The sequence below is a fragment of the Rhipicephalus microplus genome, chromosome 6 (genome assembly GCF_043290135.1).
Source record: "Rhipicephalus microplus isolate Deutch F79 chromosome 6, USDA_Rmic, whole genome shotgun sequence".
NCBI classification, from domain to species: Eukaryota; Metazoa; Arthropoda; class Arachnida; order Ixodida; family Ixodidae; genus Rhipicephalus; species Rhipicephalus microplus.
The window spans coordinates 75,110,197-75,135,555 of record NC_134705.1 but is presented as its reverse complement, the minus strand read 5'-3'; the positions used below and the strand labels follow the sequence as shown (position 1 = coordinate 75,135,555).

Below are 25,359 nucleotides of genomic sequence, written 5' to 3'. Positions count from 1 at the left end.
TCTTGTTGGTAATGCAGACAAACCGTCCCTCTGAACACTGTCCACAACGGCCAAGCTCTGAAAGAACAAACATCCCTGGATCGGAAAAGGCATTGTTCCGCGATTTCACATACCTGCAGTATGGACGACTGAGCGATTCAGCTTCAGCTTCGGATTGCCTATCACTAAGAAGCGAGCCAGTGGTAAAAGCAGGGCAGTCTCATTGCCATCGCTATCAAGCAATGGCAGCCCCCATGCTCAGTCAACAACATTCTCTTTCCTCCATGCTCAATAGCGGTGGTTGCTGGTGGTCGCAACACCTGATTTAGACTTTGTAACTTTGTAGGTGTACTTTCATGTTCTCAAAAGGCACCAAAAAGTTCAAGATTGCGTTTACATCCGCGCATCAAATATCTGGGCCTTGAATCGCATCATCATATTTTGTTGCAGCGAAACGGCAGAAGAAAAAGAATGTGGTGAGAGTATTTATGCATTCACTCATGGACTGCAGAGAGGGAACAGAAAAATTTTTTTTTTTTGTATTGAAACTTTCCTCAAAGCGGTGTTCATTGTAGCAGGGTTTGCCTGTATACTACCATTTTTTGCTTGAAAGTCTCGAAACTTAGTGGGTAGCAGGGTTTGCCTGTATAATACCATTTTTTGCTTGAAAGTCTCGAAACTTAGTGGGTACCTCTACACAAAGGTGCTGCATATGCACCGGAAAGTGGAGCACACCTCGAACTACCGTGTTTACTTGCGTAACGATCGCACCCCTAAATTTTGTTGTCTTTTTTTTTTTTTGCGTAATGATCGCACCCCGAACTTGCCGCGTTGATATGTCGTGTGCCAAGTCAAGCCGATGATCATCGCCTTCATTATCTGTCGAATGTTGCATTAATAACTCTTCAAAACTGGCCGACTGTACGCACCAATGATTTGATTGATTTGTGGGGCTTGACGTCCCAGAACCACCATATGATTATGAGAGACGCCGTAGTGGAGGGCTCCGGAAATTTTGACCACCTGGGGTTCTTTAACGTGCACCCAAATCTGAGCACACGGGCCTACGACATTTCCGCCTCCATCGGAAATGCAGCCGCCGCAGCCGGGATTTGAACCCGCGACCTGCGGGTCAGCAGCCGAGTACCTTAGCCACTAGACCACCGCGGCGGGGCAACTGTACGCACCAAACATTCTAAATTTTTGCCCCTCATTGGCGAAAACGTGCCATGTACGATTGCACTAAGGGCATATGCCACAGTCTTCACTGAATGCCCGCCATGCGTTTTCATGTCTGTGGCAGCTGAACGCGCCTATCATTGTTTCTGTGATCTGAAGGCAGGCATCACTATGCTAATGCCGTAAATTTACCGATTTAAATGAAAGCATTCCTTATTTAGATGAAAGAAACTGTTTTGATGCGCGTGACTTACCCACAACCTCCATAATGGATGAAAAGAAGAAAAAAAATGCGGTCGCTTTGCTCCGTCATCTGCCATGTTTGTTTCAACATCCCGCACTGTTACAGCGGCGGCTGCCTGTTGGTTGACCTGTGTTCATCCCGCAGCACTGTTTTTTTTTCCCTGAGACCATGTTTTTTTTGTGTGTGCTTTGTGATCGTCAGTTGAAGCGCCGTTTCACCATGGGGCGGTACGCGAGCTTTACTGCTGCGTTCAAGCTAAAAGCGCTTGACTACGGAAACCGAGCTGCCAGCATACATTTCGGCATCGACGAAATCCGTATTAGATATTGGAAACCATTTCCGACGAGGTGGCCATCAAGAGCTTTAAAAAGACTGGCATTTCCAACGCGCTCAACAGAGCGGAAGATGACCCTCTGTGGGACAGTGAAGACGCTGCCGGTTCCGACAGGGAATCGTGCGGCGACGACACTGACGCTTCGGAGTCTGAATGAACGTTAGGAGGCCAGAGAGGTAAAAACTAAAAAGGCAGTGTGCCATGCATGTAGCTCCTTTGTAATGCATGCATTTTATTACAAAGGTAAGCCTTAATTTACTTTTATTTTTGGTTATGTTCATGATAGCTACTGTAAGAATTCTTATTAGCGACTTTTTTGCGTTTTCGGTGCTCGGAATATTTTTTCACGGTAAATTTTCTCCGCGTAATGATCGCATCCCGAAGTTGGAGTAGCGTAAATTTTTTTGAAAAAAAAAAATGCGATCATTATGCGAGTGTATATGGTAAGCCAGATACACCGACTAACCTTGCCAGGGCGCGGTGACCTGCCACAGCTCCAGATGGCAGCACGAGCTGCCAGCCATCACCATCGAGAACATTGACGTCAACCTCTTCATCCGCACTGCCACCTTCTCCCTCTGGGTAGCTTGCCGTGTAGTCGTAGAAGTCCGAGTAATCCATCAAGCCATCCACTCCGTCATGAGCCATCTTGCAGTGGCCCTTGTCCTGGAACAGATAAGAGACAAACAAGAAGGCACGATGTACAGTGCAAAACTGAATATTGTTACAGGCGATGGAATTGATTGACTACTGAGATTTAAGATTTAAAGCAACACTGTTTTACAATACACCATAGCAAAGATAATTGGATGAATTCCGACCACACCAAGTTTTTTTTAAAAGAGCACAGAAATCAAAGTGCACAAGCACGTCCCTCCCATCGATTGATTGGTTGATATGTGGGGTTCGATGTCCTAAAACCACCATATGATTATGAGAGACGCTTTAGCGGAGGGCTCCAAAAATTTTGGCTACCTGGGATTTTTTAAGGTACACCCAAATCTGAGCACGCGGGCCTACAACATTTTCGCCTCCATCGAAAATGCAGCCGCCATAGCAGCTACATATATCTTCTTAAATAGTAGGTTGTATGCATCCACATCTTTGTTCATACAATCTACTAGTAGCACAATAAATTTGGACATGGGGCCACTCCCTGTAATATATGAAAGCACGTCAAGTCATTTTACGCACATAAAATAACGCCATTCATTGGCTCATTGTAAACAAGGAACCCATATTGGGCCCCGAAACGTCAATTATGTTGTGTCTTCTCTCTTTCTTGGCAAGCGTACACTTCCTTCAGCCCCGATATATATATATTTTTTTCACGCCAAATGAGTTTTGATCAACCCCTAGATATCTTTACAGTAGTACTTGTACACTAATATTGCAGAAACAGTACTGCTATGGTAGTGTACGAGTACTTTGCGTGGCCTACAGACGTAGTTTCATGGCAGAGAGTGCATACTGAATTAAGCATTACCGAATAAAGTGATTGCTGCCTGAAGTAAGCTTCAAGGTTAACCGATTGCAGACTAATGGATGAACACGAACAGGCCTCATCAATACCTGCTGCGTTCCTTATTCAGCCAGTGTTAAAATACTATGCACTAAATAAAAACAGAAGTTCATCCTACAAGTCAAAATATTGCTTTAAATTGCTCGCTGTCGACGCCATCAGGGGAATCAACAAGTAGTGTTAATCATAATCATGCGCTAGCAAATGTGCATTCAATTGAATAGAGACAAGGTTAAAAAGGTGGTTCCACAAAATTGTGGCTTCCGCGTTCCTTAATGCAAGAGTAGGTGATACACACATCAAAATTGATGATGATGTTTGATGTTTTGTGGCGCAAGGGCCATTTCACGGCCAAAGAGCGCCAGTTCATCTTATTAAGATATGGACAATGATTGTGATAAGCGGCTGTAAAGGGCCATAAAATTCCTCGCGGTAAGGCGGGTAAAAACATACAAGTAATAAATTCATGACCATGCCGTGAAAGGTGTGAGTGGCTTGAATAGATGACAAAAGTGGTGATAATAAAAAATGATGGTGGACATGTATGCCATTAGCACAAGTGCCTCACTCTTTCATACCCTTGCAACCAAGGGCAGCGAGGCAAGTGCTTTGTTGTATAGCCACCGCAGCGAAAACCTCTCTGGAAAGGTCGTGCTATGGAATGCCTGGGTATATGATATGAAAACTATTAATTTCTTTTAAAAACGCCAACAATGATTTACGACTAAAAAGTGGTTCCATACCGACGAACATTGCAGGGTGTAAAGATATATGTTGTTGGTAGGGTAATGGAAAGTGTTGTTTTCTTAGAGCTTCTAACTGTTTGCACTGGATTAAAATGTGAAGAACTGTTAGTGCTTCACCACATCTGTCACACAATGATGGATCGCCACCGGACAAAAGATATGTGAGTATCGTGTATGTGTGTCCTATCCTGAGCCTCGTTAGTATTACCTCTGTATGACGCGATTTCGATACTGGCGGACAAACGCTAAGGTGTGGCTTAATAATGTGTAGTTTGTTTTGTGTGTGTCTATCCCAATTGCCCTGCCAGTAGTCCCTGAGCATTCGCTTGAGAGACTGCTTCAGATCAAGGGCCGGGATTGATATGGGTGTGCCAGTGGCAGTGCTTTCGTGGACAGATGCAGCAAGCTGATCCGTCATCACGTTGCCTTGGATTTAACGGTGCCCTGGCACCCAGCACACTACAACATGTTGTTTGAGTGTGTAGTGTGTGCAGAAAATGGAGTAAAGTGCGACGAAAACAGGTTTTTTTTTTGTTTTTTTTTTTAAGAGTGTGCAGAGCCGTTACCACACTGAGGGAGTCCGTATAAATTACTGCTTTTTGTATTTGTAATTGTTTGATGTGTTTAGCCGCCACAAGTATCACGTAAGCTTCCACTGTGAAGATACTTGTGCCTGGATGTAGAGGGCCAGCATCCGAAAAGGATGGGCCGACAGCAGCGTAGGACACAGAGGAGTTAGACTTGGAGGCATCTGTAAAGAACTCAGGACGTGTGTATTTGCGTTGAAGTTCCAGGAAGTATGTTCAGATATGGGCAATAGGCGCATATTTTGTAACTTCTAAGAAAGACACATCACAGTCTATAGTCTGCCGCTGCCACGGCGGCGGGTATGCTACAGGAGCCATTAAACTGTGTTCAAGTGACACTCCAGTTTCCTCAGCTAGACCCTTCAGGCGAACCGAGAAGGGCTGCCCCATCAAGGGCCTGTTTTAGAACAGAATGGAGCTCGACAAATCATTAATAGTAAAGTATGCGAGGTGCTTCTTGTCTGCTTTCACCTTAAGGAAATATACAAAGGACATGTAAGTTCTCAGCAGATGAAGCGATCACTCGTTTGACTCAATGTAAAGGCTTTCTACGAGGCTGGTGCGAAAAGCACCCATAGGAAGCCGGATGCCAAAATGGTGCACGGGGTCCAGCATCTTCAAAGCACTTTGAGTCGCAGACTGATAAACAACGGCCCCATAATCTAAGCGGGTGCAAATGAGGCTTCTAGACATTGCCTGTCACTACCCCATGTAGTACGTGACAATACTTTTAAAACATTCATGGCTTTTAAACATCTTATATTTAAATACTTGATGTGTGGTACGAAAGTCAACTTGTTGTCCAACATAAAGCAACATAAGAATTTATGTTCCGCATTAACAGACAGGCGTTGACCGTTCAGTTCAACAACGGGTTGTGAGTGCACGCCTCTCTTTCGGGAGAACAAGACAAGCGTGCTTTTTTGTGGGTTCAGTCGGAATCCATTTTCCTCTGCCCATTTGGAGACCTCGTTTAAACCTAACTGAACCTGCCGCTCACCCATTGCCAGGTTGCATGACTTAAAGCCAAGCTGGACGTCATCGACATATGTGGAATAGAACATGTTGCGGGGGCTGGACAGGTGCAAGGAATTCATTTTGATAATAAGAAGTGTACAACTAAGTACACCACCTTGCGGTACTCCCTTTTCTTGGACAAATGTTTGGGAGAGAATACTGCCCATACGGACACGAAATGTCCAATTGGACAAACAACTCTCGATTATGGAAAGCATTCTACCGCGCACACCCAAGTGAGATCGGTCTCTTAATATGCCAAAACGCCATGTTGTGTCGTATGCCTTCTCAATATCGAGGAACAGAGAGGAAGTATTGTTTGTGGACGAAAGCGTCTCGAATCTCTCCCTCAATGCGCACCAGATGGTCGGTGGTAGATATACCCTCTCGAAGCCTGCACTGGAATCGGTCGAGCAGATTGTGTGTTTCGTGGAAATGTAAAAGTCGGCGGTTCATCATCTTCTCAAAAAGTTTACAAAGGCAGCTTGTAAGTGCAATGGGCCTATAACACGAAACTGGGGAAAGGTCCTTGCCCTGTTTCAAAATAGGGACGACAATAGCCTCTTTCCAGGAAGCAGGGATGGTGCCAGAAAGCCAGATAGCATTGTATAGGGAGAGTAAAGTTTTTCGCATTTTGAGCGGCAGGTTTTTCAACATTTCATACGTGACACGATCGTAGCCTGGGGCAGAATTACTGCAGGAGTTTAGTGATGTTTGGAGCTCAGCTAAGTTGAAAGATTGGTTGTATGCCTCATAATTTGTGCACTTGAATTCTAGTTTCTACTTTTCTATCCTTCCTTTGTATATTTGGAAAGCTTCGGCACAGTGTGACGAGCTAGACACCTGCTCTTAGTGTGCACCGGGGAAGTTCGCCTGATCTTCTAGGCTGTCACCATGTGTGTTTACAAGTGGGAGTGAGTGTACTCGTCTTCCTGCTACCCTACCAACCATGTTCCAGACATAAGCCTCCTGTGTATATGAATTTATCCGTGATAAAAACTTGTGCCAGCTTTCTCTTCTGGCCTGCCGACGCGTTCTCCTGCCTTGAGATTTCATTTTCTTAAAGCTGTCAAGATTTTCGGCTGTCGGTGAATTCCGAAGCAACTTCCATGCTCTGTTCTGCTCCTTTCGCGCATTCCGACACTCAGTGTTCTATCATGGGACGCGTCGCTTGCCTGGCATACCAGATGTTTGCGGTATGCACTTGGCTGCTGCATCATTAAGAAAAGCAGTGAAGTACTGCACAGCTTCATTTGTGTTTAATCTACATATGTCGGTCCAACTTAAACGAGTAGTGTTGTGAAACTGTTTCCAGTCCGCTTTGTCTGTCTGCCATCTGGGAACATGTGGAGGACCTTTTTCTAGTGGTGTACTTAGAATGATCGGAAAGTGATCACTTCCAAAAAGATTGTTGATCACTTTCCATTGAAGTAGGGGTACAAGCGATGGGGACACAATGCTGAGATCTATGCACGAGTAGGTTTTGTTGGCGAGGCTAAAGTATGTTGGTTCTTTCTTATTCAACAGACACGCACCCGAAGAAAAGAGGAACTGTTCGATTAGACGACCTCGTGCGTCACAACGAGAGTCGCCCCATAGATCATTATGTGCATTCATGTCCCCAAGGACCACATAAGGTTCCGGTATTCCATGTATCAGTGACTGGAATTAGTGCTTTTCGAGACGGTACTGTGGAGGTATGTAAAGAGAGCAGATGGTGACAAGCTTGTTCAAAAGAACTGCTCGAACAGCCACTGCCTCAAGGGATGTTTGTAGCGGTAGATGTGTACATGCTACGCCCTAATCAACTATAATGGCCGCACCACCAGATGACGCTACAGCGTCATTGCGGTCCTTTCTGAATATTACATAATGACGTAGAAAATTGGTGTTTTTGGAATTTAAGTGTGTCTCTTGTACACACAGCACTTTTGGGGAATGTTTGTTTAAGAGTTCCTGGATATCGTCAAGGTTTCTAAGCAGCCCTCTGACGTTCCATTGTATTATTTGTGTATTCATTTTGATTGTAAATGAGTGCTGTGTGTACTAAAGAAGTATTGCGTCAAGTCAAAAAGCCTTGTCAGGCCCCGTAATGATGGTTTTTGATTTTCTGGCGCGCTCCAAAGAGCCGCGCCTGTCCTTTTGGTGCCGAAGACACCGCTGGACTTGCTGTTGTGTCCATCACCTCGGACGAGGTGCTGGATGCCCGCTCGCGGTTCACGCGTGAAGGCACGGAGGTCTTAGGGCTATCTGTGGAGACAGAAGGCCCTGGGGTTTCAGGTCCGGAGGCCTGCAAGCCTTTTGGTGGCGGAAGAGCCTGTGCTACTTCCGCTTAGGGGGTGAATGGCGCTGCCACTCGTCCACTTTGTGTGGTACATGCGGGCGCCATGGATTTTGGTGGCACTGCCCCCTTTCGTGCCACCTTCGCGAACGAAGGTCCCTGCATTAGTAGACGCTTGCGCGCCTCCCTAAAAGAGATGTTTTCATTGACTTTCAGTGTGAGTACTTCTTTTTCATGTTTCCATGTAGGGCATGTGCAAAAGTAAGCGGAGTGTCCACCATCACAGTTCGTGCAGTGTGTAGTGGTTTCTTCACAATTGTCTGTGGCATGTTCGTGCGAACTACACTTTGCACAGGTTTGAATACTGCAGCAGCTTTGAGGACCGTGGCCGAATCGCTGGCACTTAATACAACATCGGGGGTTCGGGATGTAGGATCGGACCTTTAATTTTAAGTAGCCTGTTTCGATCTATTCTGGAAGTGTGCTTGTGCAAAATGTAAGAATGAGGTGCTTTGTAGGGGTTTCTTTGTTATCACGCCTAATCTTAATTCTCTGTACATGCGTTACATGCTGTTCGTTCCAGCCCTCAAGTAGCTCACTCTCTGTCAGGTTAATTAGGTCTTCATCAGACACTACGCCTCGGGAACTGTTCAGGGAGCGGTGTGGTGTGATAGATACAGGCGTTGTTCCAAAAGAGGTGAGTTTTGTCAGGTTTTCATACTGGGTCTTGGTTTAGACTTGAAGAAGAAGGTCCCCGCTAGCCATACGTGTAGCCCAATATCCTAGACCTAGTGTATTGGCGAGGCATTTAGAAACGACAAACGGAGAAATGGTTCTTGCGTTCTTTTCTTGCATTTCACAGTGGATGACATGAAAGCGCGGGAAAATTTCTTTCAGCTTTATAAATACATTCAGTGTTGCTTCGGTGCGCCCCCTCTTAGGAGGAGGGCGATCAGACAGTTTAGGAAATGAAAAAGAGGCCATAAAGCATACATAAGTTCGGCAGCCATGCCAGCCGCCCACCATCGAGCCCAACATGGGGACGCGGCAGCACAAGGCATGCCAGCGCCAGCTGTACAAAGCCACTATAACCCAATAATATGTGACCAAGAGAGGGCACATACACAAGGTTAACCCTTGCCGCCTGGAAGGTGGAAGTAACCAGAAGTGAGGAGATGACAGGAAATATTAGAAGAGAGAAAAAACGAAGATCGGGACGGAGAGCGAGACAGGAAAAGGCGACTGCTGATTTCCCCTGGGTGGGTCAGCTCAGGGGTGCCGTCTACGTGAAGCCGGGGCCAAAGGGGTGTGTTGCCTCTGCCGGGGGAGCCTTAAAGGTCCAATCACCCGGCGTCAGCTCAACCCCCAGGATCCCCTTTTCCGCGGACACGGCAAAGCCACGCACGGCTAGGCGTGGGAGGGAGTCGAAACCCCCCCGTTAGCTCGGGTCCGTGGGGTCGCTATACACCAAACGCCTGCTTACGCAGACGCCCCTGCGGGGCACACACCAAGATTGACACTAAATAATTAAATGTTTACTTAGTTATGTGTACAGCTTTCGATATCGGTTTCTGGGCACCGAGTTGGGCAGTGACATAGCAATGTAGGTGGCTTGGTCACTCGATCAGCAAGGCTGCGATGTGCGTCGGTATGAGTATCGTCTGCTCTCCCACACACGTGCCTGTGTGGCACGTGTGTGGGAGAGCAGAACTGTCGGTGCAGAATAAATGCGCCGACAGTTTCCATGGCTAGCCGCAGCACCCGCAAGCAATGTAGCAACCTGTGCCTCAAATTTGTTGCCCTTACTACTGAGCTACGTAATTATTGGACATGCTATCCATGGGCCCCACAATCAGGAGAATGAGCGTTTAGGTATTTTGGAAGTTTAGTAACTAAACTGTATTCTAAACGTTTGCTCGGCCCACCCTTTATGTGGAGTGTCCTTACATAGGGAGGAAACCTACAACAAGCTTGTTATAGCCTTTAAATTTGATGGGACCACCCCTTAGGAAGTAAATAAGTCCTTTTATTTATATTTGCACATATTCTCACTGTGCGGAATATATACTGATTTTTCAGCTCTTTTTCTTGCATGAGTAACATTCATTACAATTAAAGTATTTTCAAAAATAAGCAAAAAATCATATTTCTGCTTCACTCAGGCTCGCCTTGTGTAATGCACGTTAGCTCAATCACATCTGGCAACATTGTCCCAATGCCACTTTTCCTTCCACAGGCCACTCTGCATGGCTCTCCACAAAAACGTAAATGAAATTAAATGTTACCAAATGCACGCCCACTTGCTCCATCGAAAGGCCAGCTTTGTGCCCCATACTATATTCCTAAAAAAATATTAATTCAGTCGATATCATACCTACCAACCTGCAACAGAGAAATTCATGAAACCCCTGATCAGGGAAAGGGATGGAGGGGGGGTACTAACTTTTTTTCTTAATTTGTAACTGTGATGGACTTGCCTTTAGCGACAAGCATACTGATGTTCAGCCGCCAGAAGTGAAATCAACGTGCTGAATTCTTTTCCCCCATTTTTTATGCCAAAAGAAAAAACAAGAAAAAACATTGTAATAAAACAAGAGCGGGGGGGGGGGGGGGGGTCCCGAAGCGGAAACATCGGCTTTGGGGTCTCATGAAGCGCTTGTGTCCTTGTCTCTGTGTCGCTGTTCTGTTCTCGCGCTATAACTATCGTCATGTCATACCAACTAGCCCAAGCTTCCACACTTGTAAGACTCGTAATGCCGTGGAGTGGCCGAACACGCGAGGGTAGGGTTTTACATCTTTACCATCTTTAATCTACAGCTGCATCAGTCATGTACCCTTGGACCTCGTAGATCGCTATCCCACCCCCGCGACCACGGTTTTGTATGCGGCAGTTGCGGCAAATGGTAGTTTTGTTTTCAATCTACTTGTGTCCAAAACAAAATCGTTTTATGCTATCTATGATCACAACTACTGCAGTTTCATCCACAGGGTTTGCAGAAAACAGCGTTGCTTTCTTTGACTGGTCCAGGGTTGGCTGCGCACACACTTTCAGAGTTTTGTCAGTAACGTCGCTGCCATACATGACTGTGTCAAACGACCGTGGTTTTGTCCACAGCAGTTGTGGCAACGACATCCACACGCACTGTCGAATACAGTGCGTGCATTCTACAGTGCGTACGCTGGTTGCACGGGTACTTCTGAAGCTTCTAGCTTCCTGCTCTCGATGGGCCTTCGTTCGACGTTTTCCGTACTAAAGTTCATATCGGATGCCGCGATTAGGAAAAGTGTTCGGAACATTCGAATTACGGCCCAATGCACACATGAATTTGGCTGGGGAATTTCACGAATTCGTATCTGCCATGGTTTCGCATCACTGAGACTCTACTGTGTGTTGAAATGATTGCCTCTCAAATTCATTTATAATAAGATGCGATGGGCATGCAAAAGCCCGGAACAGACTGACCTGCATTTTTGTCAGAGCGTCTAGATCTCGCACACAAATTTCGATTTCCGGGAGATTTTCAAGGCAACTATACAAAAAGAAGAAATGATCAAAATCTGGTAGTCTTTCGGATAATGCGGGAGACTTGGCAGGTATGCAATATATTTATGAACCACCATGCCGATTTTCGGATGGCCTAGTTTTAGTTCAAAACTACAGTTTTTGGTGTTTTCAAAATATGTCACTCTTCATAGTTTAAACTTATGAAAAAAAAATGTAACCAGGGAGACGTGTTCTTTGGACAGATATCGACAAAAGCATAATAAGCTTCAAGAACAAAACACCCCATCTAATCCTTTTGCTTTAATCTTGCTAAGTTGCATTCAACTTCAGCTGAACAAGACCTGGCTATGCAATTTGAAATTGACCGCACGGTTTAAACATTCCATCACCAGGCCCACCACACTCACCCGCATATGCTGCCGAGCAGCCTGCACGCTCACGAAGGGAGCACTCCGCTCATTGCTGCACCAGAGGCAGAGCCGGCCGACACCCAACTTGTATCCCAGGTATGTCAGCAGCCCCTCGACGTCAACGAGGTACTCCGCGTCGGGAATGAAGAAAGAGTGCGCACGCCCCATGTGGGCCACATTCTCCACAACACTGCCACTCTGCTCACCACAGAACAGGCACTCAGTCGGGAGCACCTGCTCAGAGTCGTCCTCCATCCCTTCCTCGTCCTCCTCCTCTTCGTCATTTTCTTCCTCTTCATCGTCCACGCTCTGCCATTCCTCATCGCCGCTGTCCTCTTCGTCAACGATGGCGGCCATGGCAGTCCTGTTTGTGAACGGCATGCGTTGGGCGGGAGCTTTCTGGTGAGACAAGGGAGCGTGCTCGGACGCATTCTTGGCATTTTTACGTGCAACCATGCTGCTGCAACTGCTGGTGCTTTCGCTCCTTTCGGGCTTTGGCCTCTGCAAAAGGGAAAGTGAAACGGCGAATTAAACAGCTAGTCCTGCAAAAAAGGATCTCAAGAGAGACAATCAGCACCACCTTGCCCCCCCCCCCCCCCCCTTTTTTTTTTTTTCTGTTTAAGAGACGTATGCTTCACTCAAAGTATAGGAGTCACCATCTTCTCACTGACATGAACTAAGAGCAGTACAGACCACTAAAGAAGCAGAGTTGACTTCGATACGAAATATCCTGTTCAGGAAGACTGCCCTGAGCAAGCGTGAAGCTGATTAAAGTCTTATAAAATTATTTTATTACGATTAATATCGTAATTTTCGCATAGCAACTTTCGCATAGCAACACCACCAACATTTACTCTAGCATGACGTCAGGCTACAGTCAATTCAGAGGTCTTGATGCACTAGTACGGCTAGTTCTAACTATACCAGGTGAAAAGGGGTTTATTGGCGACTGTTGCGACGGTGGCCCTACGATAAAAACATGATCGGGACAGAGCACGGTCAAGCAGATGCCGGCGATGATCAGCACGAGCAGAGCGAGAAAAGCCCAGCACCCAGTACCCAAGCGGTGGCGATGTTGCTTGCCAACGATGCGTTTTCTTCTTCACACCGGTATCAAAACATAGTACATAACGATATCTTGCCAGTGATGAACAGAGACATAGAACAGAGCAGCCATGAAAACACCATGCTACTTTGTGTTGGCGCATGTGAAGCAGCGCGCACCACGTCGTGACATGCAAGTGCAGTAGAAGCTGAAACTAGCCTTCAAAACCATGTTGTAATTAATGTTTAATGCACGCACACTTGCCAGTACATCCCATAGGCTCCAGAGAGTATAGCCTTTCATTTGGTACAAAAAACGAGACCACTTAGATTTGAAGTAACTTCTCCCTGCCACCTAGCTGAGATGGCCTTTGTACGACTACACAATTACCACATTCACTTCAGTATATCAAAACTGATGTAAGCCGTTATCCACGAATGAGTCATGTGCCTCTGTTTTCCTGAAGCTTTAATATGGCAGCACTAATAACCTCTTTAGCTGAATGATTCCTGCACAATCGATATGCTATTTCTGCTGAAGAAAGCACCTTTTTGCAACTGCACAAGTGACTAATCTACCCAGCTCAAATTAGAGTTGAGAACAACAGGTCAAGGCAGACACAAAAACCACCACAGTAGCTTCGTGACTATGGTATTACACTACAGAATTACTTGTGCATTCAGGTTCAGGTGCACTTATTGAAGAACCCATTATTTGGGCAAACTAACATGGCAGCCATATTGTAAGTTATATTCATAGCAACGATATTCAAGAACGGGGAACTCGTTAACTTACATGCAATGAAATTTCAGACACTCCTTAGATTACCTTTTTCAAAACTGTCAAGCCAGCCAGAAGCCAACCAAACGAGCACAGGTTAATGAACCAGATTTAACCACTGCCAAATGATCTCTACAAAATCCTTTTCTTGATGTGCCAGAAAGCAACCCTGAGGTCCAAAAATTGTTATAAAGAAAAATATGTGCACTTTTACTTTGTTACCATGCTGCTGCAAGATTTTTCAAATACGTTAAGGAATTGACAGGGGTCAGAACATAAGTTTTAGCTGGTTTGAAATTTTTGCACAGCCTCACTACCTTCTCCCTCACAGGGAGGGGAAGGCATAGCCGATCGTCGAGATTTGTTTAGAGAAATTGACGAGCTGCATGCCATGCTAAGTTGCTGTGCATAAAAGGAGTGCAGGAATGGTTCTTTGAAATGGAGGCTCTGTGCAGCGCTGTATTAATTCGAAAACGTGATCGCCGCGGTCTACTCTATGAATTCCAGAGTTTCTTTGGGTGGGTGTAGAAAGAAAAGTCCGAGCCTGTTGACTGGCCCTCTGAATTTTTGCTGCTTGCAAAGCTCTATAGACCAGAGGTCTCAAGTTCACTTCAGCCAGAGAGCTGCCATAACAAAACTTCACCTCCAAAAAAGGTTGCGTCTGTCAAAGGAAATTGCAGAAGAGGGCAGCGGTAGTTCAGGCAATGTGTCAGCTAATGTCGCCATTTGAAAAGAGTACTCTTGCATATGTAATAAACGAGTGATTTCTGGTGAAGATTATATATTAGAAACATGTCAATACAGGTCTCAAGAATGACAGAAATCTGAACACCTATATAGAGTTCTTACTCCACGTTTCTGTTTGCACATATTGTGACCTTAAGAAAAGCCCGCTTAAGACCAGTCGAGTGTGTAGCTTGCGAGCATACTTATTAAAGGGGTCCTGCAACACTTCTTTAGAATAGTCGGAAAGTGCTGCCGATCATTAGTCGAGGCTCCCGAGAGCACACCAGCCAATATTCATAGTGCGGCACGTGGCCTAGAAATTGCAATAATTTCTGAAAGTCTGATAGAAATTGCTTCCTTCTCTCTCTATAAACCAGGCCATGTACCAGAATTTCTGTGCCATATACCCAGGTTAAAGGGGGTTCACTGGTTTGCCAAGTAGTTACCACCCCCCACAGATGTTGCCAGGTACCGCCACACGTGCTCAACCATTATACTAATGGTAACTATCGCATTCAAAGACAAACAAAAAAACAATGTCATGACGTGAATTGACGAAATGACACATCCTAGCATGCGTGCTGGCATCAAAGGAGAAAGCACTTGAAGCTTCTGACAAATAACTGTTACTCTACTCTTACTTAATGGGTTCTAAAACTTTTTGCTGCATGATTCATGAAGTGGGCCGGACTGCTAACGAAAGGTACGCGTGCGGCCCACTTAGAATAAGCTAAGCAAAGGTTTGCTTGTCATCACTGTACTTGTGTCACACGCTATCCTATAATGTAACCATGATAACCGATGAAAAGCATACATAACCAACGAACACTGTCTCTGCGCACCTTATTCGAAATCTTCCCACCTGTAGAATATTGTACGCAAGGTTAGACACCGGGTGTGACAAGCTATTGCTGTTCGCACCACGTTATGTGCAGTGGTGACAAAAACTAATGTAAGGCTTTCTTAGCATACACAATTCTGAAAAACAATATTCAACAATTTCAGTTTAGCATTCGAAACAGCTCTGTGGACAATGGTAGCCTTCCATTTCCAATGGTAGGCCGTATGCACGTAGACGGAATAAATCTTTTCTACATTTTTGTTCACCGAGTACTAGCTTTGGTGCTGTCAAGAACTGTATGCGATCCAGACAGCCACGTCATTCGCCGGTTTCTACAATATTGTCACAACGCAGACACAGCAGAAGTCGGATATAGGAGAGCTCACTTTCATTACACGCAAGGCGCTCGTAAAGAGGATGGGACAAGAACTTAGTATTCCCTTCTTGCTCACGAGCTCTTCTCTGCAGGTTGAATGCGGCATTTGCCTCCCTCCAGGAATAGCATCGGCCCGATGCTCTGCGACAAAATACACGGTGTATGTAGTTGAGGTATTATGCCACCGGCTCACTGCAATATGGCTTCAGTCGCACAACGTGTACGATTTCAGATTTTTGCTGGCGAGTTCGCGAGGAACTGTCAGGGATGACCTCATAGTTCACATCACTTAGGCGCCATACAACAACACTGTAGTGACTAAAGTACTTCTTGAGTAACTTTTCAAAAAGGCCGCTTCGGCAGAAAGGCTCCAGACTCACACTTTCTCGCCTGGTTGATAAATGACGCATCTGTGTCGCAGGTTATAACGTTGTGCGTCGTAACTCTGCTGCCGGGCGATCCGCACGCGTGCAAGCTGCGTGCCTCTTCAGGTCCTTGGGTAAAGACTTGAGCATCGGTGTCTGTATCGTCGCAGTCGTGGAGCAACATGGCATCAAGCATTGTCGTCACTTCACGGCCATAAAAAAAGACTAAATGGCACGCTTCAGGTAGTTTCCTGCTGCGCCGTATTATAAGCAAACGTCACGTATGGTAGAACGTCGTCCCAATTTTTATAATCCACGTCGATGTACATACTCGGCATATCAACAATTGTCTTGTTGAGGCATTCTGTTAATCCGTTGGTTTGTGGATGGTAGGAGGTAGTTCTTCGATGCGCTGTTCCACTGAGCACAAGCACTGACTTAAGGAACATGGCCGTAAAAGCAGTACCTCTGTCCGTTATTATAATCCTAGGAGCACCATGCCTCAGAACAATATTTTCAATGAAAAATCGTGCCACTTCTACTGCGGTTCCGCACGATAATGCCTTTGTTTCTGCAAGTAAGATAGTTCATAATGCGAATTCAGAAATGGTCCAAGGAGGTCCATTCCAATTTGTGCAAATGGCATGGTGGGCACTTGAACTGGCTGCAACAATCTGGCTGGTTTCAGAAGTGGCGATTTTCGTCGTTGAGGATCGAGGCACGTGCGGACGTAATGCTTTACAGTGCCTGGAAGCTTCGGCAAGTACTACTTCTGTTGGATTCTGGCCAATGTGCGCGTGTATCCGAGGTGGCCGGAGGTTGGCTCATCGTAGCATGCACGACGGATCTCATCCAGAATCGATGTCGGGAAGACAAGTGGGCACTTCCGCTGGAGGAAAAGTTCTTATATAGGACACCACTGCACAAGCAAAATGACGGCAGGCTCCTTGCAAATATCTTGGGAACTCTTGTAGACTGGCTATTAAGAAAATTAATAAGGGGAAGCAACTCGCCGTCTTTTTTTCTGCTTAGACGAAATGGTGACCGTGTCGACCACTCCCATAAACGCCATGTCATCCTCTTCCGAGACATCGTCTTACTTTATAGGCGACCTGGATAAGCAATCAGCATCAGAGTGCTGCCGTCCCGACTTATAGACGACCATCATATAGAATTCTTGAAGGCGTAATCTTCAGCGCGCTAGCCGACCAGATAGGTCCTTCAAGTTGGTCAGCCAGCAAAGGGAGTGGCGGCCACTGGCTACGTAGAAGGGACGGCCGTAGAGGTATGGGCGATATTTCATAACTGCCCATAATACAGCAAGACCTTCCTTTTCCGTTGTGGAATAATGGGACTCGGCGCGGGAAAGCGCCCTACTTGCATATGCGATCACTCGTTCGGCTGAGTCTTGCCACTGGAACAGTACAGCGCCTAAACTTACGTTGCTGGCATCGGTGTGGATCATGGTAGGAGCGTCCTCGTCAAAGTGAGCGAGCACAGGTGGTGTCTGCAGGTGCTGTCGCAGATCGTCAAATGCTGCTTGTTAAGGGCGACGCTATGTGCGAGAACGTGCGATAAATCTGCGGTAGTAGGCGCAGAGGCCAAGAAAATGTCTCACAGCCTTCTTATTCGTTGGCACCGGAAATTTTCAGATGGCATCGATCTTGTCGGGGTCCGGACGAACACCTTCATGGCTCATCACATGTCCTAAGAATCGGAGTTCCTTGAAACTGCAATGACATTTCTCAGGTTTCAGCCTTAGGCCAGCGGACAGTATTGCTTGAAATACTAATAGCAGCCGTCTTAGATGTTCCTCGAATGTTGCTGAGAAAACAATGACGTCGTCGAGGTATACCAGACACGTCTGCCACTTAAAGACACGATAAGACAGTGTCCATCAGTCTCTGAAATGTCGCTGTAGCTGAGCACAATCCGAAGGACAAGACTTTAAACTCGTAAAGCCCGTCAGGCATAACAAAAGCAGTCTTTTTTCTGTCTCGCTCATCGGACTCGATTTGCCAATATCCGCTTCTCATGTCCATCGACGAGAAAAAGCGTGCATGCCTCAGCCTGTCAAGTGAATCGTCAATACGCGGTAATGGGTACATGTCTTTCTTTGTCGCGCGGTTCAGCTTGCGGTAGTCCACACAGAAGCGTAAGCTGCGATCTTTCTTCTTAACCAGCAATACCGGTGATGCCCAAGGGCTTTTTGATGGCTGAATGATGTCACCGTCGAGCATTTTCTGGAGTTGTTCTTGGATTGCTTCGCGCTCTTTCGGTGCTACGCGGTATGGGTTTTGTCGAATTGGTCTGGCCGTCTCTTCTGTTATAATTCGATGCTTTGTCAGTGGCGTTTGATTTACCTTCGAGGTCGAATAAACAATCTTTGAACTGGCCGAGAACATTTGAATACTCTGCCTCTGCGCTAGCGATAAATCTGTGCTCACGTGGACAGGTGGTGGTGGTGCGGAAGTGGCCGGTGTCTCTGCCTGTTGCACTGCGAAGCGCTCGCGAAATTCTACAATTTCTTCGAAGTATGCAACTGTGGTACCCTCTGTAATGTGTCAACGCTCGTTGCTGAAGTTCTTCAACAGGACCTCTGCTTGGCTAGATACAACACTGACGAGACTTCTGGGAATGGATATTCCTCGAGAGAGTAAAAGTGTAGACACTTGTTCCGCGACACCTCCTCCGCTATGCTGCGTGTTACACGTGACAGCGACGAGGCGGCATGATAACGGTGGCATGGTCACGTCGTCAATTACGCGCATGGACTTGCACTGCATCGCTGCACTATGGTCCGCTAAGACGGTCAATACACCGTTCGGTATATTTATGATGGCACCGTACTCTCACAAGAAATTGATACCCAAGATAGCCTGTTACAACACTCCGAAAGAATAACGAAGGTTGCGACGAATCCCCGATCTTGATTCGTGCAGTGCACTTCCCGGTAGACGTCAGCAGCTGGCCTTCAGCTCCTCTAATTTGCAGTACCGTCATATCCATTTTAACCTTCTTGAGTTTGTCGGCCAGATGCGCTCTCATTATTGAAAAGCTCGCACCAGTGTCGACCAGTGCCGTCACGTCGTGACCGTCAATTGAAAGTGTAATGTCGCGGTGACAATGTCGTCTTTTGTCGATTCATTCGAAATGTGCGGCGATTCGTGCGGCGGTAATGGGGGATTTTCAACTCTTCAGAAATTCGCAACCTCCCCCCCAAGGTCGCTGCTTTTAGTTTCCCCGTTGTGGACTGGCAGATCTTCCTCTCGCCATGTCCATGGAGCTACCTCTATTAGATGGAGGAAAACGACCAGGAGAGGGTGAGCGTGACCGGAACCCAGGAGAAACGTCCCGCAGGATCGTCGTGCTCGTATCAACGTTGCGTCTTCCGTCGAAATAGCGCCGAGGGGTAGTGAACGGAAATCCTTGGTGCCCGGCTACGCGTTGAGGACATTACCACACGATGTGGCCTGCTTCCCGACAATGGAAGCACCAGGGCCTGTACTCAGGGGTACGCCAGATGTCGGTCTTGCGGAGTGGAGGTCGCACCGGCGTCGACACTTCCCTATAGTACGAAGGCACTGTCGGCGGCTGTTGGTGGTGGTACTGCTGTGGTGGCGGCACGTTAGATGGCTGTCGACGGAGGAATTTTGCATAGGTTGGCCTAACCGTGCCAAAGTTCAGCTCAGGAAGTGAAAGCGCTTGCCTTATCTCTTGGCGCATGACTTCAGTGACCGACGCAATCATGCAGTCATTCGGTGTGGCGGTGAGCTTCTTGACCTCTTGCAGGATTTCACATATCAGGTCACGCAAAAAACGCTCGTAAGGTGTCATAGTGGTCACGGCAGTTGCACTGATTTGTCCGCTGTTGTTTGGGCGGTCATACTGGCGGTAGCGTAGCTGTAGTGCACGTTCGATAGCGGTCGCCTGCTTCGAAAATTCGTAGACGCTTGAAGATGAGTTCCGCACGAGACCAGCAAAGAGCTGCTCTTTAACACCGCGCATGAGGTGGCTTATCTTTCTGCTCTCGGACATATCAAGATCGGCTCGATGGAAGAGTTGAGCCATGTCCTCAACAAACACAGCCACAGATTCGTTTGGCTTTTGAATTCATGATTCAAAAGTCTTTGCGCATGCTCCCTCCTTTCGGTGTTTGCGAAGGTGTCCAGGAACTTCCGCCGGAACTCGTCCCACGTTGACCACGCTCGATTCGTGAACCATGTGCGAGCCCCGTCCTGAAGAGGGAAATACACGTACCCCAACTTCTGTGCGGCGTTCCACCCGTTAACATTGGATGTGCGCTCAAACTCCTCAAGCCAGTCATCTGTGTCCTCATATGTGTTGTCGTGAAAATCCACAGGAATTTTAGGGGTGAAAACAGTCACCTGTGTCGTGCTTGGGCTGGTCATGGCGGGGCTACTGCTTTCAGGCACGGTCATGTTTTCTGGCCATGGACCGAACTCTGGGCTCAGGCCTAACAGGCAGCGGCTGGCGCCGTGAACGGGTGTTTTGACGAGCGCAAGTCTTTGTGGACTATATCCCGGGCTGTTTGAAGGTGTCCTGGACATATACCTAGCTCCTCCACCAGTGTCACGACGCAGACACAGCAGAAGTCAGATATAGGAGAGCTCACTGTAATTACACGCAAGGCGCTCGTAAAGAGGTTGGGGCAAGAGCTTCGTCTTCCCTTCTTGCTGCGCGAGCTCTTCTCTGCAGGTTGAATGCGGCAATATAAAGCAGCGCAGGTAGGGTTTGCTGCAACCTATCGAACATTCGTGTAGTTCCCCCGCCGAAACAAGGCCAAACAACGCAAACGCTGCGCGCGTCCTGTAAGTGTTGCGCAAGAAGGCGCAACGACGTTGTGAATATGGCCTGACGCCGTAGCAAGCGTAAGCACGGCGGCACGAGGAAGCAGAGACATAAATCGTGCAAGTAATGCAGTTACGCTATTCGGAGGCACCTCATGTTCTGGAAATTGTCGCTAATAGGCGAAACTGTCTTCATTACTCGAGGCTCGCACAGAGAATTCATTTGCGGGACGAATAAGCGGGCGAGCCTGGTCATAACCTAATGTAGCCCCGTTACTTGCAACCCCCTTAAAGAAAAGAACTGCCGGCATTCGGTTGACTGACATATTGTGCCCAGCAATAGACACTACTTAAGTCAAAGATATGAAGTGCGAAATCGACGGCATGATTGAGGCACGTTGTAATAGCACAACTCTGGATTATTTTCCACAGTCCGGGGTTGTTCCTGCATTTCGCCTCCGTCGTAATGTGGCAGCCGCGAGTCGAACCCACACCCTCGAGCTTTTAAACACGATGCCGCCAAGCCACTGTGGCGGGCGCTCAGAGCACAATAAGCACGACGATAGAGGTAAGCTTACAGCAATAACTTCGCACGACGACGTTGCACCAGACTCCTCCGGATTGCCGGACTGTGCCATGACCAGGGCCTGCTGGTGCTTCTTGGAGTTGACGTGATTCTCGAAGGCCTTGGGGGTTCCGAAACGCTTGCCGCACACGTCGCAGTAGGTGCCGGCAGCGCAGGTCTCGGCGGCGACGCTGGCTTCCCGGTGCGCTAGCACCCGCTGCTGGAACTCCTCGGCGCTGACGGGTGGCAAAAATGCGACCTTACGCTTTAAGTTGTACCGGTGCCAGTCACTTTTGTAGTGCGAGCGGTGTAACTCCGCGTTCGCGAACACTACTTTGCACGAGAGACACGCGCACGATGACACGCTCGCCATGTTGTCGCGAGTCTTCTGCTTCTGATAAGACATGGTTGCCAGAATGCATTATGTTACTGGTGTTACCGTTGAACGTTACTGTTTTTTAATTTTAAAAATGGCGTCTATGACGTCAAGTTTAACTGTAACACACGAAAACATCACCTTCAAGGCTAGTAACTCATACCACGTCAAATATTACTCTTCAATTTATTTGTGCAGTAACTTGAGAACTATTCTTTTTAGAGATAATTTTTTCTTCTCATTTGACAAAAACAAATAATGTTATAGGTTTGCTCAGTTTTTATATATTATCAATATTAATAACATCAAGTTTGTAAACATTTTGCGCTGTTAAAAAATCTGCATTCAAATAAATACGATAAATGATGAACTTATTTAGCAACTTAGATTCAAGTTGCGAGTAAAATAATTTCTTTTCTGTGCACTGTGCGCGCTTGTCTTTATTTTTGTCGGTATGATAGGCTCAGGGGAATGCACATAGAAGAAGGTGCCTCCAGATGTCTGGGTAGTGATCACAAACCTATCAAGTTAAGTTTTGGAGGAGCAGCGAATGTGGGAAGAAGACAAGATGAGCAACTACAGGAAAATTTTCATTCAGAAAGGCAAATACAAATTGCTACTAAACAAATTGAGAAAGTAATCACTGAGGATAATAAAACTGTGTGGGCATGCACAAATCTAATCAGACTGTTTGGGCTAGAGCTTGCTAAGGCACGTGACAAGTCACCCAGGAAAAGAAGACAAAAGCCCAAGAGTTGGTGGGATGAGGAAGTTAAGAGAGCCATAGCAAAACGTAAGGAAGCCTCTAGGGAACACAGACATGCTAAGCAGCGGGGTGAACAAACAGATGATGTTGAAAGAAAATGGGAAATCTTACTAAGCTGTAGAAGGGAAGCATCCCTCCTGATGAATGAAAAGATTAGAAGAAAGGGTGCTCAGTGGCTGGCAGAAGTACATAAAGAGGTCAGAAAGGCAGCTGCGAAATTTTGGAAGCATCTAAACTCCATAAGAAATGAAACAAACCTACAGCAGAGGTTTATAACTACAGCTCAAGGTGCTATAGGCTAGAAGGGGACGAAGCTATTCAATATATAAGAACAAGGGTGACAGAAAAATTTCAATAAAGAAGTGCCTTATGCACCACGATGGACAGAGATGGATCAAGTGGCACAATGGCTCCATTTTCACAACGAGAGTGGGAAAGGGCTGAGAGGAAGGTTCCAAGTAGTACATCAACAGACCCAGATGGCATTCCAATTATGCTGATAAAGACATTGCTTCCGAAGTCTAAACAATCTTTAAGAGAATTAAGCAGTGAGCAGAACAATAGTCGATGGTGAAGTCCCTGATGGATGGAAACTTAGCAGGATGCATGAGCATGATCTATAAAAGAAAGGAGGACAAAGATGACATAAACAACTACCGTCCTATAACAGTGACATCAGTTGTCTACAGGCTGGCGATGCAGATTATAAAGGAAAGACTGCAGGCATGGATAGAGGATGAGGTGGTGCTGGGGGAACTGCTGAATGTGTTTCAGAAACACAGGAGGTTGGAAGACAATCTGTTCTCACTGATGCAGTGCATCGAAATAGCAGAAAGGGAACTCGGGCCCCTGTGGCTAGCATTTTTGGATATCAAGGGAGCATACGATAGCGTGGTCTAAGAGGACTTTTGGGGAATACTAGACACACTGGGTGTGGAAGATGGAGTCACTAATCTTTCGAAGGAAATCTATAAAAGTAACGAGGTAGTTATAAAGTGGGAAAAACAGGTATCCAAGTCCACAGAGGTGAAACGAGGACTTGGCAGGGGTGTCCACTGTCACCCTTAATATTCATGATGTACCTTCAAGGATTAGAGGCCAAATTAGAGGGAAGTGGACTTGGCTTCAACCTCTCTTTAGTCAAACAAGAAAAGCTTATTGATCAGGCACTACCAGCATTAATTAATGTACGCAGATGATATAGTGCTATTGGCCGACAACAAGGAAGATTTGCAGAGATTGATGGACATCTGCGGTAGTGAGGGAGATAGGTGAGATTTTCGATTCAGTAAGGAAAAATCAGCAGTCATGATTTTTGATAACGAAGGTAGTGAGCTTAGAATACGGGAGGTCACGCTAGAGATAACAGATAAATACAAATATCTGGGCGTATGGATAAGCAATGGGACCGAGTACCTAAGGGAACACGAAATATACGGGACGACTAAAGGTAATAGGAACGCAGCAGTGATGAAAAATAGGGCACTGTGGAATTACAATAGGTATGATGTTGTGAGAGGAATATGGAAAGGGGTCATGGTTCCTGGGCTGACGTTCGGCAATGCGGTCTTGTGCATGAGATCAGAAGTTCAAGCAAGAATAGAAATTAAGCAACGTGGAATAGGTAGGCTTGCTTTAGGAGCTGACGGGAATACACCAAATCAGGGAGTACAAGGTGATATGGGATGGACATCATTTGAGGGCAGGGAAGCTAGCAGCAAGATGAAATTTGAGAAGCGATTGAGAGAAATGGGGGAGGAGAGTTGGGCTAGGAAGGTTTTCAGCTACTTGTACATGAAGAATGTCGATACAAAATGGAGGAAGCGAACCAGGAAATTGACTGGTAAATTCTTAGAAAACAGCAGGTGGCCAAACCAAAAAGAACTATTGGTTAAGAAGAAAGTGAAGGAAACAGAGACTGACATGTGGGGAATTGGCATAATTAAGAAGTCCGCACTAGACATCTATCGAACTTTTAAGCAGGAAATTGCCAAGGAAAGGATCTATGATAATACTCGGGGTAGCTCTCTACTGTTTGAGGCCAGGACGGGAGTATTGCGAACCAAGACATATCGGGCCAAATACGAAGGGGTAGACACAGTATGCAGTGCGTGTGGAGAGGAAGAAGAAACTGCCGAACATTTGATAATGTTCTGTCAAGTGCTTCACTCTAGAGTTCATGATGATGGCGCAGAGTTTTTCAAAGCACTGGGGTTTAGGGACAGGAAGGGCAAAATAGACTTTAAGCGGGTAGACTTAAATAGAAGGAGGTTATCTGATTGGGGGCTAAAGTCAAGGCACGAGTGAAAATTAAACCCTTCACTGCAAAGTATGAATCCTCAACCTCTCTATTTAAAGACAAAAAAAAAAGATAAATCTAATGATTACTTTATTAAGTATTACGGCTAGGTGGCGTTAGCCGCCGCCCAATGTAAAGGGTAAGCCACAAACACCTACCAGTTGTACAGCCACATCTATCCGTCCATCCGTCGGCGAAACGAGCCACATCCGGGAACCGTGGTGGTGAGCTCCATTGCAGATGTGTCGTTGGTCGCTCGTTGCTGCACCGCGGACTTGCAGTACTCGGGTAAGTGACCGCGTTTTTCGCCTTCAGAGCCGTGTAGCCTCTCACATTACCTACGACCAACTTGCTCGCCGTACCGCGGACGCTGCCAAGCAAACCGACCGAGCCATCTCGTGCGGTGCCGTTTTTTTGGGTGCAGCTTCGCAAGACTGTGAGGCCGTGTATGTGTGTGTCTTATGTGTGCCTCTAAAACGCAAAGACCCTCCTTTTAAGAACGGGAGGGCATGCCTGCGATTTATTATTTCATCAGCTTTAGAGCCTTATTGTGAAGCGTAGTGTGTCTAACGTCGTTTTTCACGTAGCTCTCCTTCCTTTTTTTT

At 46.5% G+C, this 25,359-nt stretch overlaps 2 protein-coding genes across 3 annotated transcripts in view; one reads left to right on the top strand and one right to left on the bottom strand.

Annotated features, from left to right (window-relative positions):
* Positions 1-21,734, bottom strand: part of LOC119167592 (cytoplasmic 60S subunit biogenesis factor ZNF622) — a 35,813-nt gene extending 14,079 nt beyond the window's left edge. Inside the window, exons 1-3 of the mRNA XM_037419091.2 lie at positions 21,327-21,734; positions 11,802-12,305; positions 2,203-2,402 (exon numbers count right to left, since the gene is read on the bottom strand). Of these exons, the coding sequence (XP_037274988.2) occupies positions 2,203-2,402; positions 11,802-12,305; positions 21,327-21,719 (1,097 nt within the window). The 5' untranslated portion in view covers positions 21,720-21,734. The remainder of the gene's footprint in view (positions 1-2,202; positions 2,403-11,801; positions 12,306-21,326) is intronic.
* A 3,153-nt stretch (positions 21,735-24,887) lies between these two features.
* Positions 24,888-25,359, top strand: part of eIF5 (eukaryotic translation initiation factor 5) — a 56,678-nt gene continuing 56,206 nt past the window's right edge. For both annotated transcript variants that reach the window (XM_037419092.2, XM_075866077.1), the window contains exon 1: positions 24,888-25,042. The gene's annotated coding sequence lies outside the window, so the exon portion shown is untranslated. The remainder of the gene's footprint in view (positions 25,043-25,359) is intronic.